At 47.3% G+C, this 21,384-nt stretch overlaps 1 protein-coding gene across 1 annotated transcript in view; it reads right to left on the reverse strand.

The window, feature by feature from the left end:
* The window catches only part of CUL4A (cullin 4A), a 2,221,838-nt gene that overhangs the window by 290,983 nt on the left and 1,909,471 nt on the right, over positions 1 to 21,384 (reverse strand). The window contains exon 16 of the mRNA XM_069637151.1: positions 21,271 to 21,384. Within this exon, the coding sequence (XP_069493252.1) occupies positions 21,271 to 21,384 (114 nt within the window). The remainder of the gene's footprint in view (positions 1 to 21,270) is intronic.

The following is a 21,384-nucleotide window of genomic DNA, read 5'->3' on the forward strand; positions in this document are numbered from 1 at the left end:
AGGTAACGCTTCGGCACCTTAGCCTCTCACAGGCCAATCTGGAGATCATACAGGGTGCCAGGAGCAAATCCACCAGGGCCCAGCACAAAAGCAAATGGACCAGATTCTGCCACTGGGCAGACTCCAAGGTTATCAACCCCTTGGCTTGCACTTTGGACGACATGCTCTCTTTCTCAGCGCACCTCGCTCATTCAGGAATGCAGGTGGACACCTGCCGCACATACCTTGCAACCATTGGAGCTTACAGGAACTCTGAGGAGGGCCTTTTCTCTTCCTCCAACCCTATTGTCAAGAAACAGACATCAGGCTGGTCAACATCAAGACGGCCTTACTAGTCGGCCTTACATCAGCTCATAGTCTGTGAGATCCAGGCTCTGGTCACCTCGGAACCATATAACACCTTTCACAAGGACAAGGTAGTCATGCAGACGCACCCAGCATTTCTGCCCAAGGTTCGTCTGTGGTCCACTTGAACGAGGAAATGGTCCTTCCAATGTTTTCTTCCGATCCCAAGTACGAAGCACAGAGTGCTGCACTGCCTGGATGTCAGGCGTGTCCTGAAATTCTACTTGGACAGTACCAAGGGCTTTCGCAAATCGGACACTCTGTTCGTCAGTTTTGGAGGTTCACGACTGGCTATCAGGCCTCTAAGGCTACCAAATCCCTCTGGATGGTCTCTGCCATCAAAGAGGCGTATAAGGACCAGCACAAGCTGCTTCCGGCCAACATGCATGCCCACACAGTCTGAGCCAAGGCAACGGCCATCGCATTTAAGCACCATGTCCCTTGGCAAGTCATAGGCAGGGCGGCCACTTGGGCCTCTCCCTCGGCTTTCTGTAAGCATTACTGTTTGGATGCCGGCTCTAGATCTGATGCGGCCTTCGGACAGGCGGTTCTCAGGAGCCTGTTTGCTTAAGGAGGGTCTCCTCTTCACCCTGGGGCTACATTTAGTTGTAATCGCCCATACAGTATGGAGGAAAGGGGACGGGAGAGTAATTATAAGTTACTCACCATAGTGACTAACATACTGTTAGGCCATACTCCCCTTTTCTCCATAGATCCCAGCAACCTCCCCCCTAATGATACTCGTGTCATTAGGCAAGGTTAAATCTATTGTCAACGCGTCAATGGGGACTGAGGTGTGGCGCCAGAGGGCGGAGTCAGGGCAACGCATGCGCCCTGGGCCACACCCCCGCGCTCCTCTAAATTTAAAGGGTAAGAAGGTTTTTTTCTGGTGAAAAAAGTTCTTGCTCCCGTCTCTTGGAAGGGACGCCCATACAGTATGGAGGAAATGGGACTATGGACTAAGAGGACGTTAGTTACTACAGTGAGTAACTTATAATTTTTTTTATATTGGTATGTATGGTTGAGTTGATGTGTTATAAGTGTCCTGCCTTCATACATGCCTAATGTCACTCCTTTAATGACACTAAACAGCGGCAGGCTCATGTTTCTGCTGTAAATGTTCACACTAAGCCTTGAAAGACTTGGCGCAAATAGGTCCAACTCTTGTCCACAACAGAGAGACCGCTGGACATGTCTGCCCCCATATTGAGCCCCCTGTAAGGTGAACAGCTAATATAGGAGAGCCCATTTTATAACTTAATGGCAACGTATCCAGGAGGATAGTTCTGGGGAAAAGCGTTTGTCTTGGAAGAAAGACACAGAGCAACACCGGTTTGAATCCCAGCTACATGCTAAGTGTGGTCTCCGGTATTAGGCGGGTAATTAAATATCAATAAGCATAAGGAAACCAGGTTACTCCCCCCTGCTTGCTTGTGTAAAACATTGCAAACATGCTACCATCCTTTACCAGAAAGCATGGTATGAGAAATTACACTGGCACTTTGAAAATGGTGAGCTATTAGAGGTGTATGTGAGCTGCACTTTACTTGAGTCCGAAGAGAATGTACCTTGAGCTGCCCTACAGTGCTTCCTCATCCAGTGAACAAGGGGTCTGAAAATATCAAATGTTATAAGAGGGGATTTTGAAATGGGACCAGATGGAAATAATTGTTGTCATAGCACTAGCACTTCAGATCAAGTGAGACCTCTGATGGAATAAAGTTTTTTCCGGATTGGCTGCCCAAATCTTGGTTCCAAGAGGAACAAGGGTGTAGGCGAACACTACTCCTCTTTACACGAGGCACTGCTTGAATGCCGGAAGCCATGAGGCCCAGAAGGTACTGAAACAAACGGGCTGCAGTCTGCCGATGATGCAGAAACTCTGATAGCCTTGAGGTCCTGCACTCTCGCCCGAGTGGGAAAAACTCTCCCAAACTCAGTTTCATTAGAAGCCAATGAATCCTATCTCCTGTGTATGAAGGCGGCATGATTATTTCTCAGTGAAAAAGAGCAAAGCTGAACATGGTCCAGAAACTCCTGGAAGACTGCTCTGGCAAGATCGAATGCTTCGATCAGGCAAACCTACAAATATGGGTCTTTGTGTGTGCTGCCACTGATTCATCAACTTTATGATAATCTGGGAGCTGAATCTAGCTTGAAGGAAAGAACTCAACATTGAAAGTTTCTCCCTCACAAGGAGAACCTGGGTAATCGTCTGTGCGCCTAAGAGGCCAGGTTTCTGTCAAGGGTTGAAGGCCAACACACGGAGCCCACCAGAGTCCTTTCTCAGGGAGACAATCATCAGAAAGAGGTCTTATTTTACCCCATCCCTCCTTTGTACCAGCATGTATGCTTGCAGACCCCTGTCACATCTATGACTCATGGAACCAAAACTTGTCAGTTCTTGTTTATTTTCAGAATCCACTAGGTTCGTGCAGGGAGTCTGTAGCAACGGACAAATAATATATATCTGGCCCAGTGCAGAGAAACCAGGACCTGCAATAGCAACAGGAAAATCGCACCAAGGAGAGAGTTCACCACTCCACCGATAAACTAGTGTGCCTGCATACACTGCCAGGAGAGGGAGAGACAACCACAGCAGCACATATTCACAACACAAAGAGCTACACCATGGGACAGGGGAACCCAGCTGGCAAGATCTTGTGACCAATTAGTTGTCCCCTAGACCAGCAGGTATAAAAGGGGGGAGAAAGGTCCACCATCCCCAAAGACGCTTACCAAGAAACAGCCCCAGAACATGGCCAAAAACTTTGGACTTTGACTACTATGAATGACATACGGCAGGTCAACCTTGAAAAATGGGTGGGGCTAAGCCCCCTAATTTTTCCTTTTCCTCATGAATGCAAACCCTTGGAGGGGGAGACAGGGTCTGATTTGCCAGAAATAGCTGTCTAATACCAACTGATGAGGAAGGATAAGAGCAGGTAATAAGAAGTGTGAGTTATAGTGAATTAAATGGAGTTGGAGGACCAAGAGACCGGCAGGAGGAAAGAGGGAGCAGTGGCTATTGGAGGAGATTTGTGCAGCAGGTGAGGTATTTTTGCTCTGGAGTGAAAGGGGTTATGCAGTGTGAATGTGTGTGTGTGGGGGGGGGGCAAGTGAGTAGAAGTTAATGTACTGACTGAAAGGAGGGTGTTTGTTTTGTGGGAGGGAGTAGTGGAGGAAGAGAGTAGTAGTGGAAGGAAGAGAGTAGTAGTGGAAGGAAGAGAGTAGTAGTGGGAGGAAGAGAGTAGTAGTGGGAGGAAGAGAGTAGTAGAGGGAGGAAGAGAGTAGTAGAGGGAGGAGGGCTGGCATTAAAGTGTTTAGGCGAGGTTAAGTGAAAGGTTCCAGTTTCATTAATCCCTCAACATTGGAGGTGTGCTGAAGGAGGAAAAAGCGAAGGATGGGCGCTGCCCTAGGGCAAAGTCAGCAGGGCTGGCCACAGCCACACTGCCAGTCCCTCTTGCACAACAAATTTAAAGGGAAAGAGGCAATTTTTCTATGCACATTCCTTCAGTGCGTCCCTGTTGGATTGACACCCATAAGTATGGAGCAAAGGGGACAGAACATAGGAGTATATAAACAACCCGCAAGCATACACACTCGCAGCATGCAGTGCGACACCACAGTTCTAAAAATTAATATGGTGGATGGGTTTATTCCACTAACAGCATAGTCCCGATAGCTATCAAATGGCAAGCGCTAATCAATCAGGATGCCAACTCTCCCTACAGAAAGTGAATTGCCCCAATTCCTAAGACATACACCAATAATGATCTGGATTCCTTGCCATCTTTTATCCTTCCTGCTGACTTTCCTTTGATTATTCTCAGAGACATTAATCTTCATCTTTCTTCCACTCAGGCTTCGACCCCCTTTCTTTCTATACTACACTGTTACTATCTTTTGCAAATCCCAATGTCCCCCCTCCCTACCTCTCCCCCAACACCATTCTGGTTCCTCTCTTGAATGGATCTTCACCATCCCGTTTACTTCTACAGTTTGAGCTACTTTCTTCTTTTATCCTCTCGTCATCTCTCTTCCCCCTCAGCTCCTTCTCCTTCGCTTACTTTCGGCGTAAACTCCACTCCTTTGACACCGCTCCATATATGAAGGTTTCCTCTATTTCTTCCTTTTGTGGATGACTTCTAAACTCTTGCTGCTGACTCAGCTAACTTTTTCTCTTTCTTCGATCTACTGTTGACTTTCATCCGCTCACACCTTTCTCTCCCTTTCACAGACCTCCCCTGACCATTGCTCACTCCTTCCATTCGCTTATCCTGTCGATTTCGGCATCAGGCTGAGCGTCCATGAAAGAAAAAAATCTTTTGCAGGTCTTAACCTACTATCCTCTCTTCAGGTCTCTTACAACAGCTCTTTGGTGGCTGCCAAATGGCTACATTATGCTGTCCTTCTCACACCTACTGCCCAAGCCAGTCTTTTTCAAGTTATTAGTCATATTTTCAGAACTTCACCTCCTAGTCCCTTTTGTTACCTCCTCCGTTTCAGCCTCTGACATGGCTAACTATTTCACTTGTAAAGTTACTCTTTTTTTGTGCTTCTTTTTTTACCAAACTCACGCATAGTCCCTCTCATTTCTCACTTTCCCTCTCAACCCTCAACAATGCCCTTATTTGCTCCTCTTTCTAAGACAGAGGTTGCTACTTATCTTGCTCGAGCACATCCCACTGCTGCACCCTCTGATCATGAACCCTCACTATTGATACCCATACCGCTGCTTCTTCCCTATTTGACACTCCAATGTAATAACTCCTTAACTTCTGCAATGTTCCAAACTGAATTTAAACATGCATTTTATCTCTGTATTCCGAAAAAGACAGGTCTTGTCCCTTTTCTTTCTTCTAATTTCCGTCCCATCTCGCCAATCCCATTTATATAAGCTTCTTGAACGTTTTGTATACATCCAAGTCTCTGCCCATCTTAATCACGTTTACTTACCTTTCAATCTGGATTCCGTCCGCATCAATCGACAGACATAAGTTACTCACCCTAGTGACTAACGTACTCCTAGTCTATAGGCCCCTTTCCTCAATATTGAACGGGAACAGAACCTTTTTCACCAGAAAAATCATCTTACCCTTCAAATTTAGATGTGCGAGGGGGCGTGGCCCCGGGAGCATGCGCTCCCTTGACTCCGCCCACTGGCACCACACTGCAGTCCCCTTTGACAATCTGGCTGCATTATAATTGCCTAATCACGCTAGTTTTCAGGGGGAGGATGCGGGGACGTATGGAGGAAAGGGGACGATGGACTAGGAGTACGTTAGTCACTACGGTGAGTAATTTATAAATCCTTTCCTCCATACTGTATGGGCGATTACCACTGATTTGAAGCCTTGGGGTGGAGAGATGTGAACCTCCTTAGGAAAATAGGTAGTTCAGGACCACCTCGCCGGATACTGCATCTGATAGTGCTTGCAGAAGGCCGATGGGGAGGCCCACGTGGCCACCTTGCCGATAGTTTGCCAAGGTACAGGTCTCTGGAATGCCACTGCAGTAGTTTTGCCCTGACCGTAAGAGCGTGTATCTTTGCTGGAAACTTCATGCGCTGCCCCTCGCAAGCTTCCTTCATGGCCAAAACCATCCACCTTGCTAAAGAGGCCTTGGAGGCTTGACTCCCTGGTTTTGACCCTCCGAAAGTAACAAAGCGTCTGATTAGCTGAAGCCCTTAGTTCTATCCAAATTAAACTTAAGTGCTCCTGTGACGTCGAGGCAGTGCGGGCCCTTTCTGCTTCATCCTGCGGGTTTGCGAAGAACGTAGGAAGGACAATATCCTCATTGTGGTGGGACCAAGACACTACCTTTGGAAGAAAGGAAGGGTGTGACCGTAGCACTACCTTGTCCCCCTTGGAAAATGGTATATGGTTCAGAAGGCATGAGTGCCTGGATCTCACTAAACCTGCGCGCAAAGGTGAGGCCTATCAAGAGGGCACCCTTAATGGTCAGCAATCTGATGTCTACTAAGGAAATGGGCTCAAATGTTTTAGGAGCTAAGGCTGCCAGAACCACATTAGGATCCCAGACCAGGTGTGGACGTTTAACAGGTGGGTACAGTCTGGTTAGTCCTGCAAGTTGCCTTTTTACTTCGGGGTTGAAGATGGAGAAAAAATTGTCACCAGAAGTCCGATACGCACCAATGGCTGCCAGGTATGTGTGGCACGTGTACACATGCATTCCAGTGTGTGCTAGATGTGCTGGGAAGGACATCACATGGTCTGTAGTGAACCCTAAAGGGGTCTATGCCCTTGTCCTTGACCCAGTGGCAGTACCTGGTCCATTTGCTTTTGTACTAGATCCTAGTATCTTATTGATAGTCAACCAAAATGTAAACGCTGGTGACAATTCCATGCTCTTATATGTATTATGTAAATCGACCAACCTGTAACCTATGATCGACAAGCCTGACTTTACTCTGTATTCTACCTGTACGCTTCTGTAACTCCTTCATAAGCGCACGGTTAGGTGCGCTCTATAAATAATAATCTAAACTAAACTATTAGATGCAATTCTTGCCCCCTCGATGTCCAGATTGTCTTGTGACAAATGGAGGTGTTGGAGGGTTACTTGCTCAGGAACCATGCTGCTAGGGCTAGCTACTCCGGGGAGGGGTGGAGTACTGACCCCCCCTTGCTCGGATAGTAGTGGATCCAGTGCTAGTGGGAGGGAAACTGATGGCTGAGTCGACTAACAGGTCCGAGAACCATGGTCTAGCATGCCACTGTGGCGCTATGAGAATGAGACGCAGTCATCCAGTCTTCCTGACCTTGCATATAACCCTGTGTATCAGAGGATTGGGTGTGAATGTGTATGCCCACAAGCCGTCCTACCAAATCTGAAATGCATCCCCCGGTGCAGCTGAGCTACGACCAATTCAGGACGCAAACTGGGGACATGTCCTGTTGTGCGAGATGCGAACAGGTCTACCTGTGGATGGCCCCATTTGGGGAAGATCTCTCCAGGACCCTCTCGTTCAGTTGCCACACGTAATTGTCTAGCCCCAACCTGCTAAGTTTGTCTGCTTCTAGGTTGGAGACCACTGGCAGATGAACGGATGAGAGTGATAAGTTGTTTGAGAGGGCCCATTTCCAAATGTCTACTGTCAACCTGCACAGAGGCGGAGATCTGATGCCCTCATGTTTGTTGAGGTAGTACATGTAGGTGGAGCTGTCCGTCTGAATGCAGACCGGTCTTTCGCTGATTACTGGTAGAAAGGCGGTCAAGGCTAGCCATATAGCCAATTTATGTGCCTGCCATGGTCCTGTCTTGATCAGAGGCCGTGGACACTTGTTGTTCAAGGTGGCTCCCCACCCCTGGAGGGATGAGTCGGTGGTGATAGTATAAGCTGGTAGATGTTACTCTCACCTGGTCTCTGCAGAGGCGTTTGAGCACTGTTGCTGCCCTCCCGGGGATTAGTTTGCCCTTATCTGGCTTCTCCCTCTGCACTTATACAGTTACTGCAGCAATTGGTAGTGCTGCTCAGGACTGCTCCTGTGAGAACATAAGGGGACGCAAGTATGCCAGTCTGTGATCCAGGTCCCCTTCCAGACCCTTCCACCCAGGATGTGGTTCCCATAGGTTGCGCTGCACCTAGAAGGCTTACCTGATTATCTTGATTGATGAGCTCTCCGTCCTGCTACTTCTGGCAGGGGCGCTTGTCTGACTGGGACCAAGTTCCTTCACTGGTCCCTGCGTGTGGTAGTCCAGTCCAGCTGCGACTAATCCACTTCTCTCCAGGTGAGTGTTTTTGTTTGTCTTTCCTCGCCTGGTGACTTTTGTTTTGTTTGTATAGTTAGTTTTGCTTTCAGCCTTCTTTTGCTGTGTTTGTTTCTTTCGTTCCGGTATTGTCGTCCGCTCCTTCTTTAACGTCTTTCTTTTGATCTCTCCCCATGTAGAAAGAATTTTGGGCCCAGCAGCAGTTGCGGAGCTGATGGCAGCCGGAGCGAACAAGGAATGAAGCCACGATGGTCCGGTAGCGGGTGAGTGGTCTCTAGGGATGCACGGGTAGTTCCAATGCGGTGCGATCCTAGGCTGCTGAGCGACAGCTGTCTAACCTTGTCTTTCGTCTTCATCACAGGACCCGACTCCGTGGATGAGGAGCGCGGAGTCAGGATCAAGATCGCTGAGTTTCTGAAGGTGAGTACGCAGATGAAATGATGAATGCTGGATTTAAGGAGGTCAGTATGCAGGATAAACGCTGGGTTCCAAAAGGGTAAGTAAGCTGGTCCAAGCGGCGGTGAGCGTCATGTTGCATGAGAATGCAAAATAGCGCAAAGTGCTGGCATTGGGGATGGAGCAGCTTATATAGCTGTACTTCTGGTGCCACGCCCACTAGTCCTGTTCTGCTTGCCACACCCTGCCACTCCTAGAGACTGCACGTGCAGCCTGGGCCTGGAGAGCCACGCCCCAACAGTATGCTCAAGGAAAGTGTTTCCTGAGTAAAAGCACGTCGAAAATGTCTTGTGAATTAAGCACTCCTGCACAAAAATTAAGTGTTCTCGCTGCATCCTTACATGAGCATGGTGCCAAAGGCGCCAGGACGGAGTCCAGCCGGGCCCCCTGTGTGTATGTGCCCTGTGACCCATTAGCCCCAACATCTGATGGTGTGGGGTCTGTGTTCTTGGGCCAGTGCTCATGACAGCACTCCCCCTCAAGGCCCCTCTCAAGGGTGGTTCCTCTCCTGGTTTGATGGGATTGTTGCGATGGAACTGCCTGATCAATCGTGGAGCGTGGACATGCTCCCTGGGTTCCCATGTCTGGAGGTCCATAGCCTTTCCAGTATATAAGATAGTATAATTTGGACCGGACTACCTTAGACTCTAGGATACTTTTGACTTCGAATTCTGGTTCTCCCTCGATTATTTCGGGGTCCGGTGGAGTATCGATCCGTGTACCTGGTTTCAATGGTTTTAGAAGGGAGTCTTGAAATACAGGGTGGATTTGCATGTTCTTCTGAGAGAGGGGCGCCTGCTACCTTTGTTGAATTCTTTAAAAGAACTTGGGGTTGGTCACCCTGGGTTACCTGGGGGCAACCAGACGTGGACTCCCTGCTCACTGTGCTTAGAGAGGCTCAAATTCACCTCACTGATGATGCCCAACAAGGCTGAAAAACGTGTATGGGGTTGATGTTGGAACTCTTGTTCAGAGAGGAATTGCCATAGCATTTTGGTGTTGGACTGCCCATGTGGGCGGGACAAAGACTGATATGCAAATGTATATTTCCCATCTGTGAAAGGTACAGTGAGCAAAAAGCAGATGGCTGCGAACTCAACCACTGAACAGGTTATCATGCCTTGTTCTTCCGAGAGAGGGGCGCCTGCTACCTTTGTTGAATGGATTTGCATGTGAGATGGTAATTCTAACTTCATGGCAGCAGGATTAATCACAGCTTTGATTGTGTAGGGTCCCAAGTATCGGGGCTGGAAGGCCCATGGTCCTTTCAAAGAAATGTTTTTGGATGCTAACCAAACCTTGTCTCTTTGTCGATCCGCAAACTGCTTTTGTTTCCCTTTGGCTCTGGCCAGATGTTCTGCTGCTTCCTCAAGAACCTGATGTCTTGTGTAAGGTCGTTACCACTGGCATTTCCAATGACTCCAGTGGATCAAAAACGGATGTCCGTGGTTGTCGTCCGTACACTGTGTAGAATGGGCATTGCCCAGTATTGGTGTGGATGGAGTTGTTGTATGCGCATTCTGCTAGCCAAAGTATTTCCTTCCAGGTATCCTAGGTTTCTTGCAGCATACACTATGTATTGCTCTAGGGTCTGGTTGGTCCGTTTGGTCTGGGCACCGGTTTGGGGATGATGGCTTGTGGATAATCAAAGATCGATCTTGGCAATTTTGCAACATCTTCTCCAAAAGGCGTAGACAAACTGAGTCCCTCAGTCAGATATTAGTATTGATGGGAACCCGTGTAGCCGAACAATTTGTTCCAGAAACACTGTAGCCAGAGCAGATACTGTCAGAAGGCCTTTCAGAGGAATAAAGTGGGCCATTTTAGAGAACAGATCTACGATGACTAAGATGGTGTTGTATCCGATGCAGGATGAAAGATCTGTAATAAAATCCATTGACAGCGTATGCCATTGGGCTGGGGGTACCATCAAAGGATGTAGCAGACCTGCAGGACTTTGTTTTCGAGACTTTGTGCGCAGAGACCACAAGTTGCGATGAACTGGGCAATGTCTTTTCACAAAGTTGGACACCAATAGCTTTTTCTTATTTTAGCTAGGCTTTTTATTATTCCCGGATGTCCTTCAACTAATTAATTGTAATAGTTGGCTATGATCTGATTCTGTAGTTATTTATCTGGAACGTACAGCCGTCCTTGAAAGTATGGTAAATTGTTCAAGATGGTATGTCTGTCTCCTTTTGATAACCAAACTCGTTGTGCTGCGTGATTCATTGAATGTTGTAGACTAGATTTTAAGTCGTCTAAAGAGGTGGTTGTGGCAATCGTGCTTAGCATCCCTCCTTCCGGGATGATAGCCACAGGGTCTGGTGTAGTGAAGGACTCCTCTTTCTCGCTCATACGTGACATGTCGTTTGCTTTTCCATTGCGTACTCCGGGTCTGTAGGTAATTATGAAATCGTATACCGCAAAGAGGTCCCAGCGGAGTTGGCGTGAAGATTGTGCTTTAGCAGTCTTTAGGTATTGCGATGACGGTAACTGTATGTCTAGCTCCGAGAAGGCAATGTCTGCAGGCTTTGAATGCTGCCTTGATTGCTAGCAATTCTTTAGCATTAATTGCATAGTTTAATTTGGGGGTGGAGAACTTCGAGACCAGAACGCTACGGGATGCAACTGTCCTGTTTCAGGGTCTCGTTTTGACAGGACTGCTCCCATTGCTATGTTGGATGCATTGGTTTCAACCACGCACGTTAGTTCTGGTCGTGGATATCGTAAAACTGGTGCGGTCATGAAAGCTTGCTTCAATTTCTGAAAGGCTTCCTCTGCAGAGGAATGAAATTGTTTATATTTTTTCGTAGCAAAGAGGTAATTGGATGGAAAATCTGAGAGAACCTGGGAATGAATCGACGATAAAAGTTGGCAAACCCGAGCACACACTGTACTCCCTTTGTGGATGTTGGTGAAGGCCAGTGGAGGATAGCATCTTCTTTGCGCATGTCCATGCGTACGCCCTGTGGTGTGAGGACAAAGCCAAGGAATTCTACCTCTGTGACATGAAAGAAGCACTTCTCCAGTTTGGCATATAGCTTATGTTGCCAAAGTTTTTTTAAGACTGCCTGAACATGACTGACGTGGTCATGGTACTTTGCATGAGAATTCAAAGTAACGCAAAGCGCTGGCATTGGGGATGAAGCAGCTTATTATAGCTGTGCTCCTGGGGCCATGCCCACTAGTCCTGTTCTGCTTGCCACTCCTAGAGTCTGCACGTGCAGCCTGGGCCTGGTAGCCACACCCCAACAGTATGCTCAAGGTAAATGTTTCCTGAGTAAATGCATGTGGAAAATGTCCTTGTAAATTAAGCACTCCTGCGCAAAAATAAAGTGTTCTCGCTGCATCCTTACATGAGCATGGCGCCAAAGGCGCCAGGACGGATCCAGCCGGGCCCCTTGTGTGTATGTGCCCTGTGACCCATTACCCCCATCACCTGATGGTGTGGTGTCTGTGTTCTTGGTCCAGTGCTCATGACGGTAGATCCTGTCTGAATGGTTTGCCTGTCAGGAGATTGGAGTCTATCCTCCACCAAAGGAGGTCCTGGTGGAGGTGGGTTGGTATGCTGACCAATGCCACTTGGGAGCCAGTTTCCTGATTCCAAGATGTCGAGAAATGTAGCTGCAGCCTCCTCATTTTGAGCCTGCTGTGCTGCACTTCCAGAATAAAGGCTGCCATAATACCTAGCAGGTGCTGGTACCACCATACCGACATTACTGTTCTTCTCAGGAAATGGCCAACAGCAGCTTTAATCGCTGCCACCTTGTCTGCGGAGGGGAATATCTTCTCCGTGTTCATATCCCAAATGAGGCCCAAGAAAGTCAAGGACTGAGTTGGTTGCAGCTGCGACTTATTGAGGTTGATGGAGAACCAAAGATCGTATAGTGTGTGCATAAGCCTGGCTGATGTGTTCTCGACCCACTCTGAGGAATCCGCTCGTACCAGCCAATCGTCGAGGTACGGATATAGGTGTGACCTTCTGATCTAAGCAATGCTGCCACTGCGTTCATTAATCTTGTGAAGACCCTCGGGCTGAATTAAGACCAAAAAGGAGAACCTTGTATTGGAAGTGGAAGCCCATGACCCGGAATTGTAGCAAGGATCGATGGGCATGCCAAATTGGAACATGTAGGTGTACATCGTTTAGATCCAGGGAGCACGTCCAGTCTCCCCCACACTGGGACTCCGCTATAAATGCTGGTGCAACCATCTTGAACTTTTGAAGGGGTAGGAAAAGGTTCAAGGTAGAAAGGTCTAAGACAACTTTCAGTCCTGCCTAGTTGTTTTTCTGCATGGCGAAAATGAGGGAGTAGAATCCCAAACCTCGTTGACCAGGGGGGGCGGGGACTTCCTCCACTGCATGACTCGCTATTAGCGAGCGGATCTCCGCCAGGAGAGTTGTCAATTTGCGGAAGAGGGGGGAAAGAGGGGAAATTTAAGTTATGGGTAGGTGGAAGCCCAGGGAAACCATAGAGCATCCATGAGTCCGCAAACCTTGTCCACCAGGACTGATAGTGAAGGGCAAGCCTGCCCCCAGCACAGAGCTGTGGATCTGATCCGGATGACCCAGTCACTGCTTTTTTTCCCTCCGAGTCTGGCGTCTGGGAGGCGGACTGAAAAAAGCCTTTGTGTGTGGTCTTCTGCTGCTTACAGCGGTGCAGCCCGACAGGTTGCCTGGTGCAGCGCCTCCTGAAAACCCCTGAAATCGCAGAAGCTACAACCTCCGGCAGACTTTGCGTGGCTCTGGCTGAAACTTTTGTCAGTCGGCTTTGCCAGTAAGGCCAGTGATTTGGCTGTTTGGGAGCTCTTCCCATCCAGCTCCTCATCAGTAGATGAATGGAAGAAAAGCTCCCTCCCTCCCATGAAAAGCAGGTCAAGGATACGATCCCGTTCATCAGGATTAAACCTAGTGGCCATGAGCCACACCGGTCTCCTCATGTCTGTAGCCACACATACGTCCCTGCCTGCCATGTCTATGTGCGCCAACGATGATTCCATTAAGTCCTGAGCCACAATTTTTGCTTCTGCCAGACCGGCCCGGAACCGCGCTCGTCTATGGACGACTAGACCGTGAAGGAAGTCCGCCATTTCCCTCCACAGTTTCTGGTTAACGGCAGCTAGCATAGCATCAGCAACACAAGGTTCTCCTTTTTGGTCTCAATTCACCCCTGGGTAGATGTAGTCAGGTATGAGGTGATCATAGGCGACCATTCCACCTTTGTAGTGTAATCAGGACTTTGAGGCTCGCTGGAGGTGTGGGCCTCCTGACTAGCTGCCATTTTGTCTGGGTGTGCAGCCATTTTGTCCTACACTGCGCCACACGCTCAATGTGTGTCGACTGATGCCCCGGGTATGTTCCCCGCCTGTCTGCTTGAGAGCGTAGGTTCTGGCCTGCACCCGGTAGTAGGCCAGAGCCCCTCTGAGGATTCCCCGGTACCATAGCCCCCAGGCCCCTCAGCTCTGGGACCGGGAGGATCCGTGGATCCCTCAGCCGTGAGGCCGGTAGCTAGGAGAGCCTTGGAACCATTGCTAGTACTAAAGCCTAATAGGCCCCTCGCGCTTGGTTGTTTCCCTGGAAAAGAGTCGCACTTGCAGGGGGCTTTGGAGAACACTAAACTTATCTTCGGTCTTCGGTTTAGTCTTCCTGCACACTTACTCCTTGATCTGCTCCGGTGGTGATCTGGAGAACAACTCCCTCCACCTGGCCAACCTGTTCTTTAGAGCCTGTGGCGTAAGTGTGTTGGATGCCGAAAAGCTGCCCCAGCCGTGGTCTTCACCCAGGCACCGGAGGCAGAGCAGGTGCGGGTCGGAGGTGGCAAAGGATCAGTGGCGAGCTGGGCACCTTCTAAAGCACGCTGCGGTCGACATGTGCCGGGGAGGGGCGTAGGCACTGGAGGATGGAGTATTTATTGCTCTAAAACAAAGAGAATGCTAGTAAATAGCTAGAATATAGGGCCAAATCTCCCTAGGGAAGATCTGGTAGCGTGGAATTATGAGGAAAAAGGGCCTCAACCACAGCTCAGGTGAAGTGGTCCATTCCCGTTGACGAGTACAAGAGGACTGAGGTGTGGCGCCGGTGGGCGGAGTCAAGGGAGCACATGCTCCCGGGGCCGGGCCCCCACGCGCAACTAAATTTAAAGGGGAAGATGATTTTTCTGAGGAAAAAAGTTCTGTTCCCGTCCCTAGCGAGGGACGCCCATACATTAAGGAGAAAAGGAGGAAGTAGGAGTAAACCCTCCTATATGTTACACATTCTTTACTATTTGCATGCTATGTGAAGTAGTCTTCTCTTCTTGTTCTACTCGACTTGTCTGCACCAATTGAAACTGTAGACCATTGTACACCTTTCACTCTTTCACATCTTGGTCTTCATAATTCTGTTCTTGACTGGTTTCACTCATTTCCCTCTGACTGCATTTATTCGGTTTCCTGGGCTAACTACTTCCTCCACTTTCCCCCTTCAATTTAGTGTACCTCAGGGCTCTATACTCGGTCCTCACCTCTTTTCTCTGTTCACTACCCTGCTCCCTTCTCTGTACACTATACCACTCTTCTATAATCACTTCATTTGGGTTCTCTCATCATTTCTATGCTGATTATTCACAAATCTTTCTCTCATTCGCATCTGACTCGCTTCTTACTTCCCGCTCTAGTTGCTTGCCATCCAATCTTGGATGAGAGCCATCTATCTTCATCTTAATCATAAAAATTGAGGTTCTCTTTCCTTCTTCCTCCATCCCCTCACCAATTCCTCCTGCTTCCAATTCCGTTTTCTCCCTCTCTGCTACCCTTATCCAAGTTGGCCAGAAATCTTGGCGTCATCTTTGAGCCTTCACTTTCTGCGTATATCTCTGCTATTGCTCATTCTTTTCGCTATCACCTTTTCATTATCTGGAAAACACGACCTGATCTTTCCTTTCATGCTACTACACTTGTAATTTCCTCTCGTTTTCTCCAGACTCAACTGTTCCTCCATTCTGTTGGGCCCTCCGGCCTATCATATTGCACGCTTGCGCTCCATTTACAACTCTACTGTTCGTCTTCTTCTTGGCCTTACTCCAAGCAACTCCACTTCTTCTGCGCTCTCATAGCTTCACTGGCTGCTGTCAGGGGCCAGAAATGAAAGACAGACACAAAAGGTGTCATGTTTTTGGGTAAAGCCTTTTTTAAAAAAATACAAATGGGTTGGGAAAATAACTCTTTGGCCCTATTCTAAAGAGGAACATCCTTGTCTAGAAACCAAAAACGAAGGATCTGTCTGTGTCTGGATGTCAGTAGCTGAAAAGCCACCCGGGTGTCCAAAACGTCCCATCCGGACCCTCACACTATAAACAAAACAACAAAAGAGTGCAAGGAAATGTCTTTAGCTTGATGTTGGCAAAAAGTGTTCAAAAGCATAAGAATAACTAACGAAAATATTCTCCAAGGTAAAAAGACCCTTTGATTCCATGGATGGTCGCTTCCCCTGGATTCTGAAATAGGATGACAAAAATGTCTCTTTAGCGAACAGTTCCTTTGTGTCTTCACTGAACTCAAAATTCTTGTTCAAGCTAAAAGTTCTTTGAAAGACTTTCTGTAGAATTTCTTGTAACTTTACAGATCACCTGATACACTGTTTGCTGCCAGGAGTCTGTACACAAAGTCAGCTGCCTGGTTTACTCCCCTGCCAGGACTTCTCATAGTTCTTTGGTTATACCACTATAGCATGCACCATGAGGTGCTTTGTTTATCTGTCTATGCTAACATCTGCTCAAACTTCTCACCACACTGGCATCCCATGCATTTATAGTCGATTGGGGTTTGCTGTTGTACTTTGCCTTGCCTGCCTTCAAACATTGGTCTTATTGGGTGCTGAATTTGTACTTTGCCTTGACTGCATTCCTGCACTGGCAACTTTGTACCAAACCCTTCTGGTGCACTTGCAGGAAGCAAAAACACGGGGGGTAATATTTGTCCTAAGATGCACCTCAGCAGGGCACTTGTAGGAAGGCCCTGGGGTCCCCAGCTGCTTTGGGCAGACTAACTGGTTCCTTCCAGCCTCTCCAATTCTGCTTGCGCCTCTGCGGTGTGACTCCATCACCTGCTTTCCACTTTGGAGTGTGCAGACATTCTTCCAGCGTTCTGCCTAGCTCTGCGATCACACACCAGCTTTCTTTTTTGGACCAGGTTGGAGAACACCATCTGTTTGAGCGGCCTGATCTCCAGGAGCTCCTGAACAGCTCTGAGCAGCTCCACGGCCCATCTTGCTCGAATGCAGTGTTTCTCCTTCTGTCCCGGCAGCCTTCTCGCTCTGCCAGCTCCGTCGGTGTGCCTCGAGTTCGTGAGCCTCAGCATGGGTGGAAACGTTTTTTCCTGCACTGCTCGATCCAAAAGTGCAGTTGCAGTCTTTAAAATGTCCCACGCACTAACGGCTTGGAAATAAAACCAGCCTGAATGTTGTACTTTAGGCTCCTGTCACTTTGCACAAACTCTGTGATCCTCTTCCGCGTCTCACTACCTGAGTGGTTATGGGAGTTGGGGTCTAACTGTTGGATGTTTTTTTCACACAATGGCAGAAACAAAAAGGTGTTATATGGGAGTTGTGGGGGTTTGGGTAAAAGGTGTTTGCCCGACTAGAATGACAATAGGACATTTGGAACTGGTGTATTAAAAGGGTCTTTCTGGTGGGAAAGGGGGGGGGGGGTGTGTTTTATCCTATGAAGCCATGACATTTCCCAAAAAGTTGTCTCCTTCCATGTGATCCTCCATCATATAACCACCCCCAGGTCAGTATCAGGAAGTGGCTGCCATCCCCTGGCCACATGGGAGGAGGTTACTGATGGGGAATCTGTGATGACTCCATTGGATTGATCACACTGCCCTTGAAAACAGTCTTCTCTATAGTTTTCTAATCTCTATATAGTTTGGCCCGTCCTCATCTCTCTACTCCTCCCCAGCATGCCCCCCCCACGCCACAAGAAACCCCTTCAGCTATGAATGTGTATTTTAGCCAGACTTACATACCTTATGTGAGATCTTAAGGTCAAAGAACTCCGTAGTCCTACTTCAAGCCTGATCACTGGTAGAGGGGTGTTGAGGAATGTTCCTAGATTGTGGCACCAGAATTTCCATTAACCCTTTTCTGGGGGTGTACAAGTTATTGATTACTCAGTTTTGAGTGTCAGAGGTACTGAGCCTATCTTGTTTACAGGCACAGTGGAGCCCTGACTTCACCAATTCCAGAGATCTCTCTTAAAATGGAAGAAAGGTCATGGGCCATGTATGTGGGTACATTATATAGTGCAAACATACCTAGGAAACTGTTAGTAAAGGAGTGTAGTATTTATTGAGTAGAAGTGGCAAAGGCGAGTGGAAGCAAAGGGGGGGGCCTTCAGTAACCTTTGATTGCATAATGTCGTATTTGTAGATGAGCAGTGTCTTCAGTACCTTCCTGAACATAGGAGCATAACAGGAGAATGCTTGTTTTCTAGTTTTCTGTTTTCTAGTCCAATTTTTCACCTTGCGGATATCAATCTGCAAGTCATATCTCACCTAAAGTTCATTGCAGCCTGGCTGAATGCAGATTCCTAGCTGAAGGGGTTTCACCCAAACACCTACAAGACTGATTCCAGAGCAAATCATATTTGAATGAAGAAATTAGCTTGCCTAAACGTATTAAATGATATGAATGATGAGGTTATCCAGAGGAAACTGGAAGACAAATGATAGACCAAGAGTGCCTGAAATTTCAAAATGCTATTGGCTGTATTAATGGATACTAGAAAGGAACCCTTCAGTGAAAGCAAACTAAAGGAATAACAACACAGAGGCTCAAGGGGATCATATGGAACACAAGGACCAAATTCATATCCCACTGATGTACCATGCATGGTCTTGCTAGAAAGGGGTTTCTCATGCTCGTCAAGAACCAACAGCATAAGTACATCAAAACAGAATCCTTGCTCAAGTGTCCTCTTGAAAATAGAGGGCAACCAAATAGACCGTGACCATTCCTATATTTAAACCCGACTTTGCACTAAACATCAAAAATTGCAGAACTGTGCCAGTGAGGCATGCCAAGTGGTCATCACCCCTCTCGCAGCACCGAATTGCAAACTTAAGCCAAAGACAAGCATTTGTGGACTTGGTGGATTGTGCAATCTCAGAGAGGAATTACACCAAGAACCTAGTCAAATGTATCCCACTCTCAGTGCCTCCACCCTTTAAAAGCCAAGCAGGAAGGTTCAGCGTCCAGGTATTGGAGTGAAGCACTGCTGTAAGCATACGTAAACGGAACGTTCCGGCATGGGATACTCCACTGAGGAGAAGCAATGTTTCCAGCATGACTGTAACAGGTCTTCTATTAGCATACCAGAAAGATCAAGATCATGGTTGTTCGAATCAGTATTCAAATTTCTCAGCACCAAAAGGCAATGCATACACTGGGTCGAAACTGAGGGGTCAGAAATGGAAGCCGGACACAACGTTCTCATGTTCTTGGTTAAAGACTTTCGTCCAAATGAAAATGGGTTGGAAAAATGCCTCTCTGACCCTATGCTAAAAAGGATTTTCCCTACCTGTAAACCAAAACTAAGGATCTGTCTGTCAGGATGTCAATAAACGAAAAGCCGTCCTTGCATCAAAACGTCCTATTCTGACCCTCACACTACAAATAAAAGAATAATAAAGTGTGCAAGGAAATGTCTTCTAACTGGTACTGGCAAAAAATGTGTTCACAACTAAAGATTAGAGTAACTCCAACAAAAATGTTCACCAAGGTGAAAGACCTTGGACCCAGAGGGTGGTTCCCTTCCCCTGGATTTGAAATGGATGGCAATGCCTCTGTTGCTAACAGTTGCCTTTTGTGCTTCTCCTGGATTCACATTCTTCCCGTTAGGCAACACGCTCTTTCTTAAACACAAGTATATCCATTTACTTAACAAACACTGTTCTTCTGTAGTTTTCCTTGTAGCTTTGCTACTTCCCTGGTATACTCCCCTGTATCACCAAAACTGTATATACTGTGGTCGGTTTCGGATATCTGTCTGAGGTAATATTTGTTCAAACTGTGCCTCTGGGTCCCCACTTGCTTTCGGTCGACTCACTGGTTCTCTCCAACATCGCTGATCCTGCTCGTGCTTCTGCAGCAGGGCTCTGCGGCTTGCTTCCCACTCTGGATGCTGCAGACGTCCTTGCGGCTCTGCAGTCACATGCCTGCTTCCCTGCAGGTCTCGGTCTGGAGGACACTGCTTAGTCGAGCTGCTGAGCGCCCATGAACTCTCTTGGGGTTCCCGGTGTACTCATAGCACTTCTTGGTCTGGGTCTGCGTTCCTCCTTCTGCCACACAGGCATGTGTCTCCTGCCCTCAAAAGCCTTCTCTCTAGAGCCAAAATGTTCTCCTGCGCTGCCTTTGCCAGTAGAGCGGTTGCCAACTTTAAATGTCCCACTCACAGGTATTTCTAGAGAACTAGTCTGCGCATTAAGCTTCTGTTACCTTAAACCAACTCGTTCATGCTCCTCATCTCAGTACTTCAGGGATTATTGGATTTGAGTCCATAGATGTCACTGGATATATAAAATTGTATTCATTTTCCTCAGTCGATTTACGTGAGCGGACCTCTTCATACAAAGGTGTATTAGAAGCCGAAAATGTTCTGTTGGAGCTGTGTATCTATGTCAAAAAATGAATTTTGACCTAACGAAAAACAAGAGGTTTCTTTACTTACTGTACAAGGGGGGACAAGCAGCTGACAATAGGTCAGGTCATTAAAGTCCTGGGAATAAGAGGGTCTTTCTTTAATGGAAAAGGTCAAGGGTATTCGAGGATCTTCCTCATGTGAAAGCGGGCAAAAGCCATGACATCCACCCAGTAGCTGTCTCCTCCCATGTGATCCTCACTCATATAGCCTCTCACATGGTCAGAATCAGGTAGCGGCTGACGTCCCCATGCCACATGGGAGGAGGTCACCACCGGGAAATCTGTCATGACTCCATTGGATTCATCACAAATCCCAGTGAGGCAGTAGTACATCACAGAGAGGGAACACCCAGCAGGTGGTTGTGTACTTCCTCTGAGTTGATACATGCGAGGTTGGTTGTTGGTCTCATGTACAAGAGATGAAACCTAGCATTTTGGACTAGACTTCCTCTTTTTTCTCGCCTAACTGGATTTACATACTTTTTTTCTCGTGTAAATACACATAAGGCTGAAAAACCATGGAATGGAAAACTGCCAAGAGCAATTGCAAGCTTGTGATAAAATTCAAAGCTTTTTATTCATCCCATTTAAATGTTAGACTTCTTTGATTTGCCTCTAGGAGTGAGGGAGAAATAAAATAGGACCTCTGGTCTAGAACGTGAAGATGATAAAGTGGTCAAATATGTGTGTGTGTAACAAACCTATTTAGGTAACGGGGCCTTCCATCACTGCCTACCACAGAGTACCTTTAATGCAAAATTTAAAAATAATTGTATATCAGTATAGGTGATTCACATAAATGAGTACATTAAACATTTAAAAAAAACGTTACCCATCTGATGTGTTGAGCATTACATCTTGCTTTGCAGCAGCTACACTACAACAAAGATTCCTGATAGTTCTAGTGAGTTACACTCTAAGTTTTACAATTGTTTGATTACATCTTTTAACTTAATCACTCTATTAAGTATAATTTTCCTTCATGTTACACCCACATTAAATTTACTCCAAATAACAAACATACAATTTTTAGTATAACTATATGGACCTACTTCTTTGAACTCTGCTTTTAAAACTGCATGCCCCAAATTAGACTGCCACTGCAACTTTCTGCCACTGTGTTTTCCGAGATAAAATGCCTTAAATATTTCTTGAAGTTTCACCAT

This window comes from Ambystoma mexicanum, chromosome 7p (genome assembly GCF_040938575.1).
Source record: "Ambystoma mexicanum isolate Mex_15411 chromosome 7p, UKY_AmexF1_1, whole genome shotgun sequence".
Classification (NCBI taxonomy): Eukaryota; Metazoa; Chordata; class Amphibia; order Caudata; family Ambystomatidae; genus Ambystoma; species Ambystoma mexicanum.